Source organism: Sander lucioperca, chromosome 4 (genome assembly GCF_008315115.2).
Source record: "Sander lucioperca isolate FBNREF2018 chromosome 4, SLUC_FBN_1.2, whole genome shotgun sequence".
In the NCBI taxonomy this organism is placed as follows: Eukaryota; Metazoa; Chordata; class Actinopteri; order Perciformes; family Percidae; genus Sander; species Sander lucioperca.
Window position 1 is genome coordinate 40840909 of NC_050176.1, and position 22094 is coordinate 40863002.

At 43.7% G+C, this 22094-nt stretch overlaps 2 protein-coding genes, 1 non-coding gene and 1 pseudogene across 9 annotated transcripts in view; 1 reads left to right on the forward strand and 3 right to left on the reverse strand.

Annotated features, from left to right (window-relative positions):
• Positions 1-21970, forward strand: part of rrbp1b (ribosome binding protein 1b) — a 27961-nt gene extending 5991 nt beyond the window's left edge. The window contains exons 4-26 of one of the 7 annotated variants that reach the window (XM_031298536.2): positions 181-329; positions 1308-1430; positions 1663-1815; positions 3541-3659; positions 5080-5233; positions 5734-5830; positions 6653-6732; positions 6981-7018; positions 7111-7206; positions 9160-9211; positions 9658-9698; positions 10011-10098; positions 10845-10925; positions 11028-11120; positions 12555-12626; positions 13520-13606; positions 15012-15104; positions 15604-15675; positions 16839-16931; positions 17579-17662; positions 20542-20610; positions 21542-21640; positions 21788-21970. In XM_031298536.2, the coding sequence (XP_031154396.1) occupies positions 181-329; positions 1308-1430; positions 1663-1815; positions 3541-3659; positions 5080-5233; positions 5734-5830; positions 6653-6732; positions 6981-7018; positions 7111-7206; positions 9160-9211; positions 9658-9698; positions 10011-10098; positions 10845-10925; positions 11028-11120; positions 12555-12626; positions 13520-13606; positions 15012-15104; positions 15604-15675; positions 16839-16931; positions 17579-17662; positions 20542-20610; positions 21542-21640; positions 21788-21811 (2057 nt within the window). In that variant the 3' untranslated portion in view covers positions 21812-21970. Of the gene's footprint in view, positions 1-180; positions 330-1307; positions 1431-1662; positions 1816-3540; positions 3660-5079; positions 5234-5733; positions 5831-6652; positions 6733-6980; positions 7019-7110; positions 7207-9159; positions 9212-9657; positions 9699-10010; positions 10099-10844; positions 10926-11027; positions 11121-12554; positions 12627-13519; positions 13607-15011; positions 15105-15603; positions 15676-16838; positions 16932-17578; positions 17663-20541; positions 20611-21541 lie in introns of all 7 variants that reach the window. The other 6 variants (XM_031298537.2, XM_031298535.2, XM_031298533.2 and 3 more) reach the window with 6 other exon arrangements.
• The window catches only part of LOC116048142, a 568688-nt pseudogene that overhangs the window by 151498 nt on the left and 395096 nt on the right, over positions 1-22094 (reverse strand).
• LOC116049154 (CD209 antigen-like protein E) overlaps positions 1-22094 on the reverse strand; it is a 236056-nt gene that overhangs the window by 66425 nt on the left and 147537 nt on the right. The window lies entirely within an intron of this gene.
• trnak-uuu lies at positions 8259-8331 on the reverse strand. The gene has a single exon. It is a non-coding gene; the product is annotated as a tRNA-Lys (tRNA).

Sequence of the window (22094 nt, forward strand, 5' to 3'; positions counted from 1 at the left end):
TATTTATAATGTATATTATTTTCTAGTGTTTGGGCCCCTTTTACAAAAGCTTCAAAAAGCAGCGTGTCCCATTTCACATGTCTGCATTATGTCTTATGATTGTACTTGTCTTTAAACCTTTGTGAATAAATTGAACTGAGCTGAACGGAGGGCTGTGTTTGGTCCTGGTTTCTCTTTAAGTGAGCGACTCTGTGGACTCGTCCCTGCTGCTGCCGTACAGCGAGCTGCTGTCTGCCGTCTCCGCCATGACGCTCAGCGACCACGAGATGCACAAACTCACCGAGGTCCTGAACAAGAAGGCTGGAGTCCGCCACGAATCCTGGCAGCTGGTAGATACAACTCAGACACAAACCGTAACATATGACCAAGTACACTAAAGACATAATCATAAGTATAGGAACATCTGCTCCAATATGGTATATTAATAATTCATGTCAACAGAAATATTTTATATGTAGACTAGGCTTTTCGGACAACGCATTTATCAACTAACTGCTAACTATTCTCGCATTGCCAGACCTTCCTCCTCCACAGCGCTGCGGAGGAGGGTCTGTCTAGTCCACACAGCCTTCCTGGATGGGGAACAACATACTCTGGTTTATTGGCATTTCTTTAAACCAATTACAATCATCGTGGGCGGGGCTAAGCTCCAGACGGAGCCATGGTGCCTCTGCTAAATAGTCTCAGGAAGGAACTTGTTTTGGTGGAACATGTGGACGTTCAAAAGTAGTTTTAGTCGTTTTAAAGATTATTTTTTGGGCTTTTCCGCCTTTAATTTTGACAGGACAGCTAGGTGAGAAAGGGGAGAGGGGGGGGGAAGACATGCAGGAAATTGTCACAGGTCAGACTCAAACCCTGGACCTCTGTGTCGAGGCATAAACCTCTCAGTATATGTGCGCCTGCTCTACCCACTGACCCTACCCGGCCACAAATTTGACCCATTTTCAAAACGTTTCTATATCAGAAATTTGGGTTTTCTTTCAAACAAATTGTGAAAAAGAAATAACTTGGATGGTTCCCTACAATGCTCTTCACAAGTAAAATACATGATCAGTTCACTACTTTCATTGAATTTGGGTGTTTTATTCAATTTTATAGAACTTAAAGAAAATAATTGATGAAATAATGTTGAAAAGAGCTTCAAAAACGTCGAAAAAAGGGACAAAAACATCTGGAAAATCTTCAAAAACGTCCAAAACCCAGAAAACCCAGACCCAGAAAAACTGCATGGTCGATGGAAAGACAACACAAGGGTTAAATATATTTCATTTATCAAACAGTAAAGTTGAGTCTTTTTGACTTTTTAGGCTTGTCAGAAAGGAGACGCACTGTCCACTCTGAAGAAACAGCTGGAGGAGAAAGAGAAGCTGCTGACCGCCGAGCAGGAGACCGCTGCCGCCGCCAAGAGTCGCCTCCGAGACATCAGCAAGGTGAGCCAGCCAGCAAGGCGAGCCAGCCAGCCAGCAGGATTTATCCCTTCAGCTCTGCTGATTGGTCAAGGGTTGCCATGGACGCAGTTCTGATCCCTCTGGAGGGCATCTATCAATCTGCAGAAAGAAGTCCAAAAAGATGCTGTGTAAAGCATCGTTGTTAGCTTAAGACCTTCCATTTTTCATAGGAAGAAGTCAAGAAGTTATTGGCCTGCTGTGTTTCCTTCTTCAGGAACTTGGTGCAGAGAAATCCAAGACGGCGTCTTTGGATGCCCGTCTGAAGGCGGAGCTGAGTGCTCAGGTTCAGAAGGTCGACGCCATGCGGGCCAAAATGGAGACAGCCAACCAGGAACACCAGAAACATACGCAGCAGCTCAACCAGAAGGTAGGGTTCAACCCACTTTAAGTTCTTTAGTGGGTCATCAAAGCAAGCTTCGATCAAGTCTAGAAGTTCTTGAAGGCAAGTCCAAGTCATTTTCTTATTTATTTAGGACAATGCACATTAATCACCATTTCTGTAAATGTGCCAGTGTTAGCCAGCCAGCTAATTTTCAACTGTAGTCCTTTGGCCAGATGTTTTGAGACCAGAGCAACAGGAAACAGGAAGACATCAAGTTTGAGTCAAATCTTTAGTGCTTGAGGGCAGGTTCAAGTGAAGTCACAGGTCTCCGGCAAATTACGAGTCTGTTAGGTCTCTGAATGCTGATCGTTACAAACACTTGTTTTGATAGTGAATTTACAGTTTTTTCTAACTGCTTACACACGTTTTCAAAACTATGTCTCCTTTTTTCAAAACTCTACACAATTCCCAAAAGTGCACACACAAAATGCAAAATGCCTCACATCTCCTTCAAAATGAAAAACTGCATTCAAAATGCCATAAACACATCTCAAAATGAAGCATTTGCATCAAATGGCAAACACTTTTTTCATAATAGTAAATATTGGGATATACCATGTACACACTGTTGTTCTAAATCTAAAGTTCTTTAACTTTCATAGGCCTGTATCTACATTTGCAATGTTCTAGAGAGAAAGTCATCTGCTGAGAGTGTAAACAACAATATAATGTTACAGTAAAACAAAATATTGATTGGGCAAAACATCACGTTTGTAAGAGTAGCTCAGTGTTGTATACAGTAGTATGAAACAAGAACACAAAACTACAGACATATGTAAACCAAAGGTATCATTTTTAGAATAAAGAATATGTGTGTGTGTGTGTGTGTGTGTGTGTGTGTGTGTGTGTGTGTGTGTGTGTGTGTGTGTGTGTGTGTGTATGTGTCAGGGCGGGGGGCGGGGGGGGGGGGGGGGGGGGGGTATTGTGCAAAACTAAGTCTGATTGATTTGTAATGCTGAAATAGTCATTAGATAGTTGCATTTGAAGTATGGACGCCACTGTAAAGCTACTCAAGATGGGCTTCTCTCATTGGTCAATCCGTGGTTGATCACATGATGAATAAGTGTGGACCTGATCTCATCAGAGATGGCTCTCCTTCTTTATCTTCTTCCCTCCTCCTCCTCCTCTTCCTCTTGCTCTCTGTCTATTGTTGGCATCCATTGTTCTAAACAGGTAATCTGACCTTTGACCTCTGTATAGGCCTATACTAAAGCAGTGATTGGTTAGTGATCAGTAATGTCTTTGCACATGTGAGGAGTGTGTGTGTGTGTGTGTGTGTGTGTGTGTGTGTGTGAGTGTGTGTGTGTGTGTGTGTGTGTGTGTGTGTGTGTGTGTGTGTGTGTGTGTGGGCCCTGGTAAATAAGTGTAGCATTTTGATTGGTTGTGTTTGGAAAAGGAAAGCAAGTCACTTCCTGTTAGATTTTTGTGTCTTAGGTAGAGAATTGTGTGTAATGTTTTGAAAAAAGTGTTTTATGCGATTGGAAACTGAGTGAAAGGCTGAGAAATAGCTTCTAGTTTTGGAGATTTTGTGTGTAGTTTTGCACTTTGAGTGAGAGGTTTCAAAACTCGTGTGACATGAAGAGATTTTGTGTGTAAGCAGTTGGAAAAAACTGTAAGTCTCAGGTGTGGAGTTCTGGCTAACGAGTTGTTAGCTGGCACAGATATGCAATGTGTATGACGTTTAGCTAACTGGTTGTTAAACTGGAACAGATCGGGAGTCTGCAGGAACAGCTGGAGAACGGTCCCAACGCTCAGCTGGCCCGACTGCAGCAGGAGAACTCCATCCTCCGAGACGCCTTGAACCAGGCAACCAGCCAGGCCGAGAGCAGGTAACACACAAGTCACGTTAGGTTTGTAAGTTGGTAAAGTACCCATGAGCAGCAGCTGCCATTGCTATACATTAACCAACACGTTCTCCAAAGACCAACCTCTTAACTTGTGTCATATCAGAGTTATCAGTTTCTTAATTGTACATAGCATTCACGCCAACATCCAGCTTAATGCATAACTCACACCAAAATGCAACCTAGGGTCTTTTTGTGAATGTACCTGAGTCAAACTTTTGTTTAAAAGCATATTTAGGACGGAATCGCCACTTTTAAGATTTACCATATTCTCGTTTTTGGGTCAAATGGCCTTTTGAATGGGAGTGCTAGGGGCACTACTATGATAGCCTCAAAATATCTATTTTTAAACCACTAAGAAGGCTCGACACAACATGAGACTTTGCTCCAAGTATCACCAGGAGCTCTACACTTTAACCAAAGCATTGACAACATTGGTTGTGTAGCCAGAGTTTCCTAAAAAGAAAGGTTTTAACAACTCACCGTAGCTGCTGTTGTTTCCGGCCGCAGCCATTTTGTCAGTCAAAAACAATCGATTTCCAAATGCAATGTAAGAGGGAGGAGAGTAAAGATGGAAAGCTCCTAAAGCTTAGTTCCATATAAATGCACGGATTATTTCTTGTTTTGTCGTCATTGAAAAACAATATTAACCTCGTAGTTGAAAAAGGAGCCTCATATGGAGTCCGTTCATTCACATTCGGATAGCGACTCCTTTTGACTGCCGAGGTGGTAGCAGCCGGAGTGCTACAGTAAGTTGTTAAAACCTTTCTTTAGTAAACTCTCTGAACATAAACAATGTTGTCAATGCTTTGGTTAAGGTGTAGAGCTCCTGGTGATACTTGGAGCAAAGTCTCATGTTGTGTCGAGCCTTCTTAGTGGTTTTAAAATAGATATTTTGAGGCTAGCATAGTAGTGCCCCTAGCACTCCCATTCAAAAGGCCATTTGACCTAAAAATGAGAATACAGTAAATCTTAAAAGTGGCGATTTCGTCCTAAATATGCTTTTAAACGAAAGTTTGACTCAGGTACATTTACAAAAAGACCCTAGGTTGCATTTTGGTGAGAGTTACGCTTTAATTAGGGCAAACGCTAAGAAGCACACAGACAGTGACGGGACTCCATGGTGCATTCATGTGCACATCGTAAACTCAGAGACACTCAAACTGTTAGTGTAAAGTTCCTTTCTGCCATCTAGTGGCTCCCATTGTGGCATTACCATCGTTGAATCATGGTTTTGGAGAATCATGACACCCCTGTTAGATACTCACCAACAGAGTCTGAAGCTCTCTGACTGGATGGTTCTTACAGCAATGCTCTCTGGGACTCGTAGTTGACGTAGAGTTTACTGCTGTCAGTCTACCAGCTTTGCCTGTATCATCCTGTGTGACCCTAACTCTCCCTGCAGGCAGAATGCGGAGCTGGCCCGTCTCAGGCAGGACTGTGTCCGTCTGGGTCGAGAATTGACGGAGCGTACCGACGCTCTGCGGGCCGACGAGGAGCGCAGCAAGAGCCTGGAGGCCAAGATGGCTGCCGCCGAGCAAGAACTAGCCAAAGCCCAGGTCAGAAACACAAACCCAGCAGCTACATGTGTAGTTTCCTCTCTGTAGTTTCCTTATTTTAACCCTTGTGTTGCCTTCCCGTCGACCATGCAACCTTTTGTTTTTCTGGGTAAAAATTTAAACTTTTTTTTCAACGTTTTGGTCGTCTTTTTCAACCCTTTTGTTGCTTTTCCACCGATGTTTTTGTCACTTTTCTCAAAGTTTTTGTCATTTTTCTCAAAGTTGTCATGTTTGTGTTTTTTCCCCCAAGTTTTTAAAGCGTTTGCCGACATTTTCTTTCACTTTTTTCAACGTTCTTTTATAAAAAAAAAAATTAAAATGCTATAAAATTTAATAAAACTTGCAAAGAGCGTTGTAGGGAGCCATCCACATTATTTCTTTTATACATTTGTTATAGAAACCTTTTGAAAAGAAAGAACAACAGGAGGGTTAAACAACCAATTTGACGTTGGAGCTGCGGCTAACAGGAAGTGACGCTTGTTTTCTGTCTGTTTGTGCAGCTGGTCCGTGAGGATACTGAGCGTGCTCTGCAGAAGCGACTGGAGGAAGTGCGTTTGGAGCTGAACGCGTCGAAGCAGGAAGCTGCTGCCGTCAGCGGTGAGTGTTTCTGTTAGCATGTAGCTAACTCAGAACCGTGGTTTCAACAATGCTAACGAATGCTAACCAGTTCTGTAATAACAAGAGCAAAAAGTGTGAGAAGCTTGATTTGTTTTTGTTTGTGCTTCCAGAGTCTATTAGTCCAAACCATAGACTGTATCTAAGATGGCCGCCGCGTCTCCACACAAACACAAAGTAAAGAGAAGTTAGTCTCTCAGCGGTGTGGAGTAACGTTACAACAAACCCTTTTCTCCCCGGTTCTGAAAACATCCAAAAAGTGACACACAACCACAATATATTGTGATTATTGTGGTTTTAGCTGAGTGGCTAACGTTAGCTTGTTTGCTCGCTAACTGGTCAACTAGCTAGCTAACGTTAGCTACCAATACAAATCAAATCAAGAAAACCTAAATATGTGGGTGAAACTACAGCTATTCTACCAGAATGACATGAAAAAAGCGTTACTAAACATGGATAAAACTGTAATGATCTATCCTATCCATATTTTAATCGGCAATCGTTTTAAACAATGAAAACCACAACTCCCATAATCCCACTTCACAACATCTATTGTTTTGATTGAAAGACCCCTAGCGGCAGAAATGTACATGTTGTACATTTAAACAATCTGTGCATCTACCCCTGGTCCATACCAAGTGTATCTCACATCTAACTGCATTTTTTTTCCACGAAATAGTCCCAGGAACTATGTCTTAGTCTGGGAATTATCACAGGAACTAACCCACTCCCTTCAGCACACGTGATGGAACGCATCTCATCCAAATGTACCAGAAACTATTTTTCCTGCTGTTTGTACCTCAGAGCTGCAGGGGGCGCTGGTGTCCAGAGAGACGGAACTGCAGGAGCTCAAGGTCCAGCTGGAGAACCAGGCTGCAGTCCAGGTAATAACCTGGATTAGAGCTGTAATCGGGCCTTAAAAGTTCTGCCCGACAAGGCCCGAGCCACACAAGTACATTTTGATTGACAGCTTTTTGAAAGCCCGAACCCATTTTGTGAATATATTAGCAAACTTTCCTCCAGAGCGACTTCTTCTGGTTTGACCCACACATTCCCCGAGCTTCTCTCCGACAGGAGACTGTTACTAAAATAAACTAAATTGTTTGTAACTTTCCAACTTGTGTGTGTGCAGGTGGAGCGGTCGTCTGAAGTCGAGCAGCTGAAGAACAGGTAACTCTCCTCCTCTCACTTTATTAAACTAATACTTGAGTGTAGATGTTGTGTCGGACTGTAGTTTGACTTCCTGTGTTACTTCCTGTCAGTGTGCAGCGCAGAGACGAGCAGGTCGGCTCTCTGGAGGCGGAGCTCACTCAGCTGAGGGCGGAGCTACAGCTGCTGACATCATCACAGTCACAGAGGTCAGAAACACAGAACGTACACAATTGAATACGTCCTTAAAGTATATCATAGATATATATGAAGGCTTTATTTATTGAAATTTATTGAAAAAAATTCTGGTACAGGATATAAAATCCTCTAATCCAGACTCAACATATATTTTTAACATGTTGTTTTCATAAAACACATTAATTTCATGATTTCATAAATAAGTTACATAAATTACTGACAAGCTTTATAATTATACATTACACCTTTTGACAGGCAAAATGCATCCAGCCTATTCTTAAAAGAATATATTGAAGGGGAACGCACAACTTCTCTGGAAGCTCGTTCCATGATTTTACCGCACGGAGTGTGAAAAAGTTCTTTCTCTTTTCAGACAGACAAGTTCTAGGGTAACGTTTTAAAGAATTCCCTCGTGTCTCATACCTATTGCTCCAAAACTGAAAGGCTCAACTGTTACATCATATATTCCCTATACAAGCTTATACACCTGAATCATATCTCCTCTGGATCTCCTAAATATGAGAGTCGTAAACTTCATTTTCTCAATCTATCTTCATACGACATATTTTTTATTCCTGGATTTAATTTAGTAGATCTTCTCTGGACCCTTTCAATTTGTTCTATATATTTTAATTTATATGGACACCAGACGGAGCTAGAGTATTCAAGATGAGATCTTACCAGGGATTTGTAAAATGGTAAAAATATATCCTTGCATACATTTTGAAAAGTTCTTTTTATTATTGCAATCATAGATGTTGCTTTACACTAACTTTTAGTGTCACCTGCTAACATGTCTAGTAGATTTTTAAAGATACCAACCAATCAGATTTTATAGCCAAATTTTACTTCTTTTCCTCCTCTTTTATCTTCATTGTCTCCCATTTCTGCAGCCTTCCTCTTTTGCTCTCATCTCCCAAAATATAGCTCCAGCTCCACGTTTTGTTACTCTGGTTTGTTCCGCGCCGTTCCTTTTGTCTTCTCGGTTTCAACGTAGCTCGTAACCGAACCACACAAAACTGACAATAAGAAGCACAACAGACACTTCACACAATGAACGTATCACCTGAACAGGGACTTGAACCCAGGACCCTCAGATTAAAAGTCTGATGCTCTACCAACTGAGCTATCCAGGCTTCAGTAAGATAGGGCTCTGGACGAAAACAATGGCCTGGACTCTAAATGGAAGTGTAAGTCGGTGAAGTCCATCAAGCTTTTGCCATTACCACCATCTTCTGGATAGGAGGGTAGACCCTGATTTGCACATTGCCTGGTAACACCCATTGTTATGGCACAAACTGGTGGAAAATCGGCCAAAATCGGCCAAAATGCACAACTCATCATGACCACAAGCAGACTGTGGCCCTCCTGCAAACCTGCATGACGGATGACGATAGTGAACACTCCAGACATATCCCACAATCAAGCTGTCGCCTTAACTGGGACTTGAGCTGTGGTATTCTTTTTCGCTCAAAACGTAGAAAACCTAACCCAATTTTACGGCTCCAGACCAATAAACATTCCTGCTGGTGGGTACCATAAAGCAGCTCTCCCTCTTGATCCACTTCTATTCTCTTGGTGTCCTCATGCAGAAGTACAATCCGTAGATTGAGCAAAAGCCCTCATGCCAGCAAAAACTGCCCAAATTTCTTGACGGATTTCCAAGCCAAACACAGACCAATCTGGCAACACTGACTCAAATTTTTTGCAGCCTGCCGATTCAAACAGACAGTGTTGTTTCCTTCCTCATCACCTGTCAAACTGGCTCGTAACTTAACAACGTTAACCGCCAAAGGTCATTTTTACCCACATTTGGCAATTTAAAGCCCTGTGTGAAGGTATAAAATAACTCCTATAGTGAGACAATAGAAGAGTTTGATCACAGTGACATCTGGTGGCCGGTAGAGGAACTGCAGCTCACCGCATTCAATAAAAACTGAGATTTAGTTTCTTTGTGTCCTCAGAGTGAAGGAAGAAGAAGCAGCAGCAGCAGCCGGGGAACAGACGCAGAAAGACGTACGTTTGGATCCACAGAACAATCATCATCATGTTTACAGTTTGACACCAAAGATCGCTCTCTTCAAAATACTTAAAGTCACATTTCACATGTTTTAATCTGTTTTATAACAGATCAGTAGAACAGAGGGGTCAAAATCAACTTCACTGAGGGCCAAACATGTAGTTTATTAACATGCTTTTATTTAATCAGAAAGTCAAATATCTTTGACTGTATTATTGCATGTCTCAAAGAGGCTTCTCACGTTGACGTTGAATTTCTGTTATTAAAATAGTGTGGTTTATTATGTTTACTCTCAATGATGTCACACAGTTTAACTCTACAAGACATTTTAAACAAACCTATATTATAAACAGTGTATATATATATATGGATCTTCTTTATCATAACGTTAAAAACAGCCTGTGAGGTTCTAACAGTGGCTGTTTCTTGTTCTTCTCTGCAGGGATCAGGAAGCGAGACGGAGTCCGAGCAGCCATTTGAAAGGTTATTTTTTTAAACTTTTTTTTACGTTTAGTTAAAAGCATTCCCAGTAACTCCAGAACCTCAGATATCGTACGATACTGGGAGACCTACGAGCTCCATGACGCCGCTTTTTAACACTTTTTATGTTCTGTTTAACTTTGTCTTAGAGGTTTGTTTTAAGGTGTTTTTAAAGGTTTTTTTTCACGTTTTGTTTGAATTTTTTATATATTTTAAAGTAACCAAAAATGGTTTTGCCGTGTCTGCCACTGATGTTACGTTTTGACGTGGAGTTCCTTGTGTTCCGTGTCTGACGTTGAGTTTTGTGTTTGTCAGTCTGGAGGAAGACTCTCAGCTGCTGCGTCTGGAGGAAGAACTGCACACGCTCAGAGACGAGCTGCAGCAGGCTCGTAACCACGGCAACGTGAGTCCAAATCACACACCTTAACATCCTGTAGAGCTCAACAGTGACCGCCCTCTTTATTAACGGCTCTGGTTCTGGAAGTGTTTTTCCCCAACTTCTTCGGGGTTAGACCAGGTTTTTGTTGGTCAATGGAGCGATCACTTCCCGCTACCTCAAGATAGCAATATGCCCAGAATGCACCTGAACACACCTCCCTGTAAGACCAGCACGCCCAGAATGCACCTGAACACACCTCCCTGTAAGACCAGCACGCCCAGAATGCACCTGAACACACCTCCCTGTAAGACCAGCATGCCCAGAATGCTCCTGAACACACCTCCCTGTAAGACCAGCACACCCAGAATGCACCTGAACACACCTCCCTGTAAGACCAGCACGCCCACAGGCCACAGATGGGTGCAGGTGCATTTGATATTTAAACAACATGGGCGCTGGACGGGAAATTAACAACTGCGTCGGTCTTAAACTAGCAAAGACACTTGTGTCGGGCTTTGTGCTGAAAGTAGTAACACAGCTAAAGTATGAAATACAAACTTTAAGTAGAAGTAAAGTGAGATTAGGTAAAAAGATTGTTTCTAAAACAATAGATCGGATACATTATTGAACATAACATAACTGTCCAACATTAAGATTTGCTGTGAGTCCAGTTTTGACACTCTAAGCGTGTTTATCAAGTCTTCTGTGACTTTATTAAAGTTCTTTATGACGGAGCAGATCTGACTTTTCTTCCTTCGTGTTGTGCTCAGGAGCTGCAGGACAAAGTGGTGGCGCTTTCGGCGGCGGAGCGTCAGAGCGAGGAGCGAGAGGCGGAGCTTAAAGCAGCGCTGGTCAGTTTAACAAATATCAAACATCTGAAACATTCCAGCGCTGTAGTGTAATGTAACTAAGTACTGCTGTGTAATGAACTAACTGTAACAGTATCTTTACAGACTGAAGCCGAGTCCAGGTTTGCGTCCCTGCGTCTGGACTTCCAGGCGTCGCTGCAGGTTCTGTTTCCCGGCGTCTCTGTGGAGACGGAGAAGGTTGGTCGGCTGCTTCGTGTTTATATATTTATATTTATAAATCAATCAAATCAAGCAGTCTGATTGGTTCATAGCCGTGCTATAACCATATACAACGGTTCCTTTGCACAATAAGTATCAAGTGTTAAAACAAACTGATAGCTGGAGCCACGGAGGGAAGACGTTTGTCTGCACACACCGCCAGGGAGGGAAGACGTTGGTCTGCACACGCCGCCAGGGAGGGAATACATTAGTCTGCACACACCGCCAGGGAGGGAAGAAGTTCATCTGCACACACACCGCCAGGGAGGGAAGGTGTTAGTCTGTACACATCGCCGGGGGGGGAGGGAGACGTTCGTCTGCACACACTGCCAGGGAGGGAAGATGTTAGTCTGCACACACTGCCAGGGAGGGAAGACGTTCGTCTGCACACACTGCCAGGGAGGGAAGATGTTAGTCTGCACACACTGCCAGGGAGGGAAGACGTTCGTCTGCACACACTGCCAGGGAGGGAAGACGTTCGTCTGCACACACCGCCAGGGAGGGAATACGTTTGTCTGCACACACCGCCAGGGAGGGAAGGTGTTAGTCTGTACACACCGCCGGGACACTGAGACCCTTTAAGTGTAAATATATAATATCTTCAGCGCTCTACCTTAAAGGGACTGTAGGGATGTTTTAACCCTCGTCTCCCGCCTCAAAACTGGAATTCAACACTTTTTCACGTTTGTTCGACATATATTGAAATGTTTTTTTCAACATTTTTGAAGTTTTTTAAAACATTTATTGCCTCGTTTGATGTTTTTTTTCAACGCTTTTTTCTGCTGTTTTTTTGTCGCTTTTTTCATTAGAGCGTTGCATGGAACCATCCATGTTATTTTTGGGCTCTTTGGTTGAAAGAAACCCACATTTCTGATAAAGAAAACTTTGAAAAGGGGTCAGACTTGACCTGAGGACAACAGGAGGCTAACATGTGGTTTGGATATGATGAGGTCACCGTTTGTCTGCACACACTGCCACGACAAAATCAGCAAAGTTTCCCTTTAAGTGGACTCTATATTTAGAATATCTTCAGCGCTTTACCTTAAAGGGACCGTTACGATGTTTTAAAGTGTGGTCCAAGAAAAAAGTCTGAATATTTTGACAGAATAAAAGTTGTTCTGGTTGTTTCCTGTTTAGATTTATAATATATATATATATATATATATATATATATATATATATATATATATATATGTAACTTATATAGGGAGGTGTGTAACTTATAAATTATCACCCTCAAACCAAAGAACAAGTGAGGAATAGTTATGGCGATTCATAACTGTTTTAGAAAAGATTGTAAACATTTAAAGACTGTGATGAGTTTATTATTATTGTTGTTGTCATGTTTCAGTTTGTTGTCTCCGAGTTAAACGCAGCAGAAAGACGTTAACAGCCGATGTTCTTCCTCCGCAGAGCGACTGGCTCGAGCTTTTTACTCAGAAAGTTCAGGAGAGAAAAGGTGAAACAGAGAGCGCTCACTCTGAGGTAAAGACACATTTCTCCTCACAAACACAAGATATAATGAACAAAATTATAAACGCAACACTTTTGATTTTGCCCCCCATTTTTCTAACCCTAACAACAGATACTGACTGGTTTTCGGGACCCCCCCAATACAGTAATACTGCACATTTTAGAGTGGCCTTTTATTGTGGCCAGTCTAAAGCACATCTGTGCAATAATCCTGCTGTCCAATCAGCATCTTGATATGCCACACCTGTGAGGTGGATGGATCATCTCGACAAAGGAGAAGTGCTCACTAACACAGATTTGGACAGATTTGTGAACATAATTTGAGAGAAATAAGCCTTTTGTGTACATAGGAAAAGTCTTAGATCTTTGAGTTCAGCTCATGAAAAATGGGGGCAAAAACAAAAGTGTTGCGTTTATAATGTTGTTCAGACACTAAGAATACAGACACCTCGAGGAATTATTCAAGAAGAAACGTGTTCAGGAACTTCTCCAAGAAGTTAACCCTTGTGTTGTCTTCCCATCGACCACTTTTAGTTTTTCTGGGTCAAAATTGAACTTTTTTTTTTCAACACTTTTGTCACTTTTCCCAATGTTTTTGTCCTTTTTTTCTGCGCTTTTTGGTGTTTTTGTGATTTTTTTCCCAGAATTTTTGTCACTTTTTTCAACTTTCTTTTATAAAAAAAAAATTCAAATGCTATAAAATTGAATAAAACTACAAATTTCAATGAGGTAGTGAACTGATCATTTATTTACCCTATTATTTAACCATCCACGTTACTTTCTTTTTTTGGTTGAAACCCAAATTTCTGATATAGAAACTTTTTTGAAAATGGGTCATATTTGACCCGAGGACAACATGAGGGTTAAGAAATGAGTCCGTAAACGAGATATATTTTGTGTTTCAGCTGCAGTCGAGGCTGACGGAGGCCGACAGGAAACAGACTGAACTGCAGACCGAGTTGGATCAGAACAGGAAGCTGCTGCAGGAAACGGTAACAACTTCATGTTGATAAACCTGAAAATAATCTCTATGTGTGAAGGTTTATCTGGGTCATAGTTATCCAAGGAAAGAGCAACTGGACTTTATTCTCTCATCAGAGAGACTTCTTCTATAACTGGTTGTATACTTCATGTTTTCATCTGACTACGGCTGCAACTAACTAACTATTTATCTTTACTGTGGATTATCTTCTGGATGAATGCATAAGTTGTTTGGTCTCCGAAAATAAACACAAAACACTTTAGTACAAACCCTCCAGAAAGGTGACAAAAAATTTTGAAAAAATTGTTCAAAAAAACTTAAAAAAAGTCAGTTTTGAGGCGATAAAACGTTATAAAAAAGCCCAGCTGTGATTATTGGGGGGGGGGTTGGCCATCTATCTACCTATCTGTCATAATCTATTATTACCTGTCAATTAGGGCTCCGAACAAATCAATGTCTGAATAATGTTCTGGATGAATGGATGAGTAGTTTGGTTTCTAAGGGCGCTGACACACAGAGCCGATAATCGGCCATCGGACCGTCTGGCGAGGTCCGTGACTCGAGTCTGTTCGGTGTGTTCCGTGCCGTCGTCCGTCCGAGGAGCAGTCGGCCTTCATTTTGGCCGACCTGACATGTTCAGTTGGGGACAGGGCAGTCGGGACTCACCCGGAAATGGCGAGCGGATGAGCCTCTCAAAATCTGATGAAAATCTTTTAAACTAACCTTTGTTGATCTGAAATGAAGACAGATTCAACAACTGCACGGCCTATTTCTCTCTTAAAATGTTTTCAGAAACACGTTTCGGTGAACTATTTTAGTCCAATATGAGATCGTATTCTGAACGAGCCGCCATGACAGTCTGGCTGTGAATTTCCGGAGAAAAAAGAACCACTCGGCGCGTTCGTCCAATCAGCTGCCGGTTTTCATTTTCTGGGAAATAATACAGAGAAGCGCCGCCTGCTGCTATGGAGACGTATTACGTTTCTCAAGTCGGCGTCGCCTCAGTGTGTTTTGAGGCATTTTTTTGGACCTCAGGGACCCGACTGATCAGTCTGACTGGCTTTACTGCCGACGGTCGGCCGTCTGGTTGGTGTGTCAGGGCCTTAAAATGTGGATCAGAGCTTCCTAAAAAGTCCAAGATGATGTCACAACTCAAAGATCTTCAGTGTCCTTTCCCAGAGGAGAGAAGAGACTAGAACATGTTCATATTTAACAAGCTGACATCACACAGAGTTTACCTGTTTTATCATAAAACATTATCAGAATAGTTGGAGATTAATGTAATGTCATAGTTGATGACTCATCCTTAAATCTTTGCAGCTCTAAGTCGGACAGTTTCTTCTATGATGGATAGTTTTCTCCCTCATGTTTATCCTTTGTTTCTCTTGTTTGTTGGTTGTGTTTTCCTCCGACAGGAGGCGGAGCTTCACGCTCTGCAGCGACACTCTGAAGAAGAAGAAAACGTCTGGAAGAACAAACTGTCCGAAACCGAACAGCAGAAACAAACAGTGAGTTTTAGATCACATTTATACAAGGGCATAACTCTGGGGGGGGGGGGGTCCTGGGACACGTCTGCACGTGTTGAGAAAAGAGACAAAAACGTAAAAAAAAATAACAAAAAAAAAAGTGAAAAAGCGAAAAACTCCAAAAATGAGACAAAGACCTAAAAAAAAACGGTCTAAACCCAAATCTGAAAAAGCAACAAAAACTTCAGTACAAACCCTCCAGAAAGGTGACAACAATGTTGATTGAATTTATTCAAAAACACTTTAAAAGTCAGTTTTGAGGCAATAAAACGTTATAATAAAGCTACAAAAAGAAAGAATTGACAAAAACATCCAAAAAAAAGCAACAAACACTTTGTAAAAAGCCCAGCTGTGATTATTATTAATATTATTATTATTATTATATCTACCTACATACCTACCTACCTACCTGCCTACCCACCCACCCATGTAATATATTAAAACCATGCCATGACTCCGTGTGTGATGCTGCTTTCTACAGGTTGTGGATCAGCTGACACTGCTGCAGGACAAAGTGCAGTCAAAGACGTCGGAGACAGAAAACACTCAGCAGGTCTGTCCTCTCCGTCCTTTTCTAACTCCAACCAGGAGATCAGTGGGTTCTGGAGGTTAATGTTGAGATTAAACAGGCTTTTAGTTAGACAAGGGTTTTCATGGCTGTCTGATTTTATTTATCTATGTTTTCCTTTTGTGTTCTTATGTCTTTTATTTGTTTTATTTCACTTTATATAAAGGTCTTTTCACACGGGGAGCGATTGTCGTAATTAACAGTTTGACAGGCGACCCGACAAGCGTACACAATCCCGTGAAACTGTCGCGTTTGTGCTCGTCACACGCAGACGCCCGCTGCAAGAGTTGACCTGTGTTGAACGTTTCCCTACGCGAGCGACACACAAATCACTGAACAAGAGATTCTTCTATTTGTGAGTTCCCTAAAATATAAAACTGTTTTATAAACAGTTATCAGGACATAGACAGAGGGGATTCTGCTTGTCAGAGCATCGGCACAAGACTGGATTTATCAGGTAACGTCAGTAATTATGACTATGCTAATGTAGCTAATATTAGCTATCAACAATAGTGGTCTGTGGTTAGGAAAGACTAGGATTACCACTATAAATCAGCCTGTGATTATAAATAAATGTTAACTAATCTCATTCAGTTGCATGGCACGATACAGCAGTGCACCTCTCCATGGTTACCGAGCATTGATCGCCTGGCGTTTACTCTCGGAGCGTTAATCTGTCTGTTCACATGAGGCGCGCGGTGAGACCCTGCGGATTCACGCGACTTTGGGTTTAATTTTTTGACAGTTTTCAGTGGTTATGAGGAGCAATGTGAGAGAGAAATTTGGTAATCATTGATCATTGTTTAGGTACATTAAACCATGTTAAGCCTTTTCCTCCCCATAGGCGCTAATGAAGAAGAAAACGTTAACGTGAGATAACTTCTATAATCGTTGGATTATCGTTGGATCGTTGGTTTAGTTGATTTGACAGGCTTAAGTGTTCATGACAAGATATGGCCATGAGAAATTTGGTGATCATTGATCGTTGTTTTCCGACCTTAAGCCACATTAAGCTTTTTCACATTAAGCATTCTAGAATGTCCCGGCAAAGTGTGGCGTACCGTCTGAAAAGACCTTAAAGCACTTTGTGACTGGTATCTGTGAAGACTGCCGTATAAAATAACTTTACTTCCTTGTTTGTGTCTCAGCTGAAGGAGCAGCTGATGCTGCTGGAGGCTCAGCTGGAGAAACAGCTGGAGGAAGCCAGCGTCTCGCAGAGCTGCTGCGAGGAGCTCGCACAGGTCTGAATGCCAGCCCACTCTCTCACACGTTACTCTGGACCAGATAAAGAAATACAGCAGAGCAGGGGGAATGAGAAGGGGAAACGCCAGAGCAGGGGAATGAGAGGGGGAAACGCCAGAGCAGGGGGAATGAGAGGGGGAAACACCAGAGCAGGGGGGAATGAGAGGGGGAAACACCAGAGCAGGGGGAATGAGAGGGGGAAACACCAGAGCAGGGGGAATGAGAGGGGGGAAACACCAGAGCAGGGGGGAATGAGAGGGGGAAACACCAGAGCAGGGGGAATGAGAGGGGGAAACACCAGAGCAGGGGGGAATGAGAGGGGGAAACACCAGAGCAGGGGGAATGAGAGGGGGAAACACCAGAGCAGGGGGAATGAGAGGGGGAAACACCAGAGCAGGGGGAATGAGAGGGGGAACGTAGCAGTGGAGATGTAGCCTCACTCAACAAGTACGCTGACGATGCAGTCCTGTGATTGGCTGTACAGAATCATTTAAAAAATGTACGCACGGACACAGGATTACGGCTGCCGGCGCGACTGAATCTGATGACTGTTCTGATTGGTTGAATGTAAAACTGTTCTAGTTAGCTGATTGGTTGAGTGTAAAACATGTCAGGAAACAGAGAATAAAACATATTTGTGTTGTAGTTGCGGTCTCAGGTGCAGCAGATGTCAGCCCGGCTGCAGGCGGAGCAGGAGCAGCGACAGCAGCTGGACGCACAGCTGCAGCAGGTCAGAGTCACATCTGCAACATCAGCCACACGTTCAAATAATGAAGTTATACAGTTATAAGTAGGGTTGGGTACTGAAACACGGTGCCAACAGGGCACCAGTTCCGACGTAAACGGTAGTAAAGAGACCGAATAAGAACGAAAATTTCGGTGCCTCATTTCGTGCCTCACTTTTTTTTATGTTTTTTTAAATGCTGACAGCTTACGTTAAGCGGTGTAAAGTGTGACTGTATTTCCCTGTAGAGAATTCCAACAGTGGGACCTAACAGTCTGACTGCAGCTGCCGTCGGAAAAACACAGACGGTGCGTTCACTTGAAACTTGCCAGCTTCATGGTGCATTCAAAGTTATTGTAAAATACCCTTTTCCCATCTGGTGCTTGTTTTTGTTGTTTACCAGCAATTTACTAGTGGAATAAGTCATTGTTATAAGTTATTGTTATTGCATTATTAGTCAATCATTTAATTTTGACCATATTAGCAATAAACAAGCCATTTTTTAATGTCGCCAGCTGTCATTTTGTGCTCCCTTTTTATATTTTATATTATATACATTATAAATATATTTTATATATATATATTTCGGTGCGCTGCCGTCACCTCTCTGTGGGGGAAGGAGCCGGAACTTGTGCGGGAGGTGGAGCGCTACCAGTTGGATGTGGTGGGGCTTACCTCTACGCACAGTCTCGGTTCTGGAACCATACTCCTGGATAGGGGTTGGACTCTTTTCTTCTCCGGAGTTGCCCAGGGTGTGAGGCGCCGGGCGGGTGTGGGGATACTCACAAGCCCCCGGGCTGAGCGCCACTACGTTGGAGTTTACCCCGGTGGACGAGAGGGTCACTTCCCCACGCCTGCGGGTTGTGGATAAATTGGGAACGTCTGGAGGAGGCCCCTGTCCGACAGACTTTCAACTCACATCTCCGGTGGAGCTTTTCGTGCATCCCTGTGGAGGCTGGGGGCATTGAACCCGAGTGGACAATGTTCAAAGTTTCCATTGCTGAAGCTGCGGCAAGGAGCTGTGGTCTTAGGGTCTTAGGTGCCTCAAGGGGCGGTAACCCACGAACACCGTGGTGGACACCGGTGGTCAGGGAAGCCGTCCGACTGAAGAAGGAGTCTTTCCGGGATATGTTATCCCAGAGGACTCCGGAGGCAGCTGCAAGGTACCGAAGGGCCCGAAGAGCTGCAGCCTCTGCCGTGAAAGAGGCAAAGCAGCGGGTGTGGGAGGAGTTCGGAGAAGACATGGAGAAGGACTTTCGGTCGGCACCAAGGTGCTTCTGGAAAACCGTTTGCCACCTCAGGAGGGGGAAGCGGGGAACCATCCAAGCTGTGTACAGTAAGGATGGGACGCTATTGACCTCGACTGAGGAGGTAATAGGGCGGTGGAAGGAGCACTTTGAGGAACTCCTGAACCCGACTAATATGCCCTCTATGGTAGAGGCAGAGCTGGAGGATGATGGGGGATTGTTGTCAATTTCCCAGGTGGAAGTCACTGATGTAGTCAAACAACTCCACAGTGGCAAAGCCCCTGGGCTTGATGAGATCCGTCCAGAAATGCTCAAGGCTCTGGGTGTGGAGGGGTTGTCTTGGTTGACACGCCTCTTCAACATTGTGTGGAAGTCTGGGACGGTGCCTAAGGAGTGGCAGACCGGGGTGGTGGTCCCCCTTTTCAAAAAGGGGGACCAGAGGGTGTGTGCCAATTACAGGGGTATCACACTTCTCAGCCTCCCCGGTAAAGTCTACTCCAAGGTGCTGGAAAGGAGGGTTCGGCCGATAGTCGAACCTCAGATTGAAGAGGAACCATGTGGATTCCGTCCTGGTCATGGAACAACGGACCAGATCTTTACTCTCGCAAGGATCCTGGAGGGAGCCTGGGAGTATGCCCAACCGGTCTACATGTGCTTTGTGGATCTGGAGAAGGCGTATGACCGGGTCCCCCGGGAGATACTGTGGGAGGTGCTGCGGGAGTATGGGATGAGGGGGTCCCTTCTCAGGGCCATCCAATCTCTGTACGACCAAAGCGAGAGCTGTGTCCGGGTTCTCGGCAGTAAGTCGGACTCGTTTCAGGTGAGGGTTGGCCTCCGCCAGGGCTGCGCTTTGTCACCAATCCTGATTGTAATATTTATGGACAGGATATCGAGGCGTAGTCGGGGTGGAGAGGAGTTGCAGTTTGGTGAGCTGGGGATCTCATCGCTGCTTTTTGCGGATGATGTGGTCCTGATGGCATCATCGGCCTGTGACCTTCAGCACTCACTGGATCGGTTCGCAGCCGAGTGTGAAGCGGCTGGGATGAGGATCAGCACCTCTAAATCTGAGGCCATGGTTCTCAGCAGGAAACCGATGGAGTGCCTTCTCCAGGTAGGGAATGAGTCCTTACCCCAAGTGAAGGAGTTCAAATACCTTGGTGTCTTGTTCGCGAGTGAGGGGACAATGGAGCGGGAGATTGGTCGGAGAATCGGCGCAGCGGGTGTGGTATTACATTCAATTTATCACACCATTGTGACAAAAAGAGAGCTGAGCCAGAAGGCAAAGCTTTCGATCTACCGAGGCGTTCCCAGGCCAGGTCAACCTGGCCTGGGAACGCCTCGGGATCCCCCAGTCGGAGATGGTTAATGTGGCTCGGGAAAGGGAAGTTTGGGGTCCCCTGCTGGAGCTGCTCCCCCCGTGACCCGACACCGGATAAGCGGACGAAGATGGATGGATATATATTTCGGTTCAGGCACCATTTAGGCACCGGCACCGTTTTAAAAGTATCGTTTTAGCACCGGTATCGGAAAAAACCCAAACGATACCCAACCCTAGTTATAAAGTGAAAGCCAGACTGAATAAGTAGATTTTTAGTCTCCGTTTAAAGGTATTTATACAGGTTCGTTGTGGTTTTTCAGGCTCGACGGGACGTGTTGGAGCTGCAGCAGCAGGCGGAGGCTGATCAGAGATCTTCTGCTGCGCCCGAGGTTTCTCTCTCCCTCCGTCATGTCTCTGATGTTTTACATTTAGGATTATAATTTACATTTTAAAGATTTAAAAAGGGACATTCTAAAACGCTTAACGTGAAAAAGCTTAACGTGGTTTAATGTACCTAAACAACAATCAGTGATTACCAAATTTCTCTCTCATATTGCTCCTCATAACCACTGAAAATTGTCAAAAAATCAAACCCAAAGTCCAATTATTATGGACGTTATCTGACATTAAGCATTTTAGTCATTGACGCTTATAGGAAACAGCTTAACGTGGCTTAAGGTCGGAAAACAGTGACCAATGATCACCAAATTTGTTGAAATATAACATGTGGCCTTTATATACTGTACATGTAGCACTGAAGGTTTTTCATCCTGGACCTTATGTTCCCATGTTTCTGTGTCTGATCGGACAACAATCTCTGAAACTGGTCCAGTATTAAACAAGAAACAAGCTGCCGTGTACAGGCCAAAATCACCATCACTAAACCGACCAGACTGAAAATAATCAGCACTTTTATCATCGTAAAACACTTCATTCAAAGTGGACAGAAACTAAATAAAACTACCAAAAGCCGTCTTGGTTCATCTTTCCACTGTTCCAACAATCACCACTGTGGTTTGGTTGATATAAAACCTTAATCCACCCATTTACATGTAGAGATATGCTGGCTCTATACATACTAAAAGTTCTGATTATTTACATGGAGTCTGGTGGAAATATGCTGGCTCTATACACGCTAAAAGTCCTGATTATTTACATGGAGTCTGGTGGATTTGGTGATGGTGATTTCGGGGCTGTTTCATGTTAAACTAAAAGGATCTTACTCTTTAACTAAAAGGTCTATCTCTGTAGGGATCCATCCCATAATGTTGTCAGACACTTAATATGAGTCTGTCTTTTTTTTCTGTTGTGTTTCTGCAGGAAGAGACGGTCCAGGTGAAGGAAGAGACAGTCCAGGTGCAGGAAGAGACAGTCCAGGTGCAGGAAGAGACGGTCCAGGTGCAGGAAGAGACGGTCCGGGTGAAGGAAGAGACGGTCCAGGTGCAGGAAGAGACGGTCCAGGTGCAGGAAGAGATGGTCCGGGTGAAGGAAGAGACGGTCCAGGTGCAGGAAGAGATGGTCCGGGTGAAGGAAGAGACGGTCCGGGTGAAGGAAGAGACGGTCCAGGTGAAGGAAGAGACGCCAGTGTGAAACAAACTTCTCTTCCTTCATGTTTCTTGTTGCAATGATTCCATGTAGTCCATCTCCACCGCTACGTTTTGGTTTCTAAGTGTTTGAGTTTTGAGCCAAAAGTTGGCGTCAGTGTCGGCATTGCCAAAGGTCTCCGTTTGTGGCTGTTGACACTGCAACACAACCCCGCAGATTCCAAACGAAAACGGGTCACAAGTGTTTCCAAATGTCTCTGGTTTAGGGGCTCGGAAACACCAGAGCAGGGGGAATGAGAGGGGGAAACACCAGAGCAGGGGGAATGAGA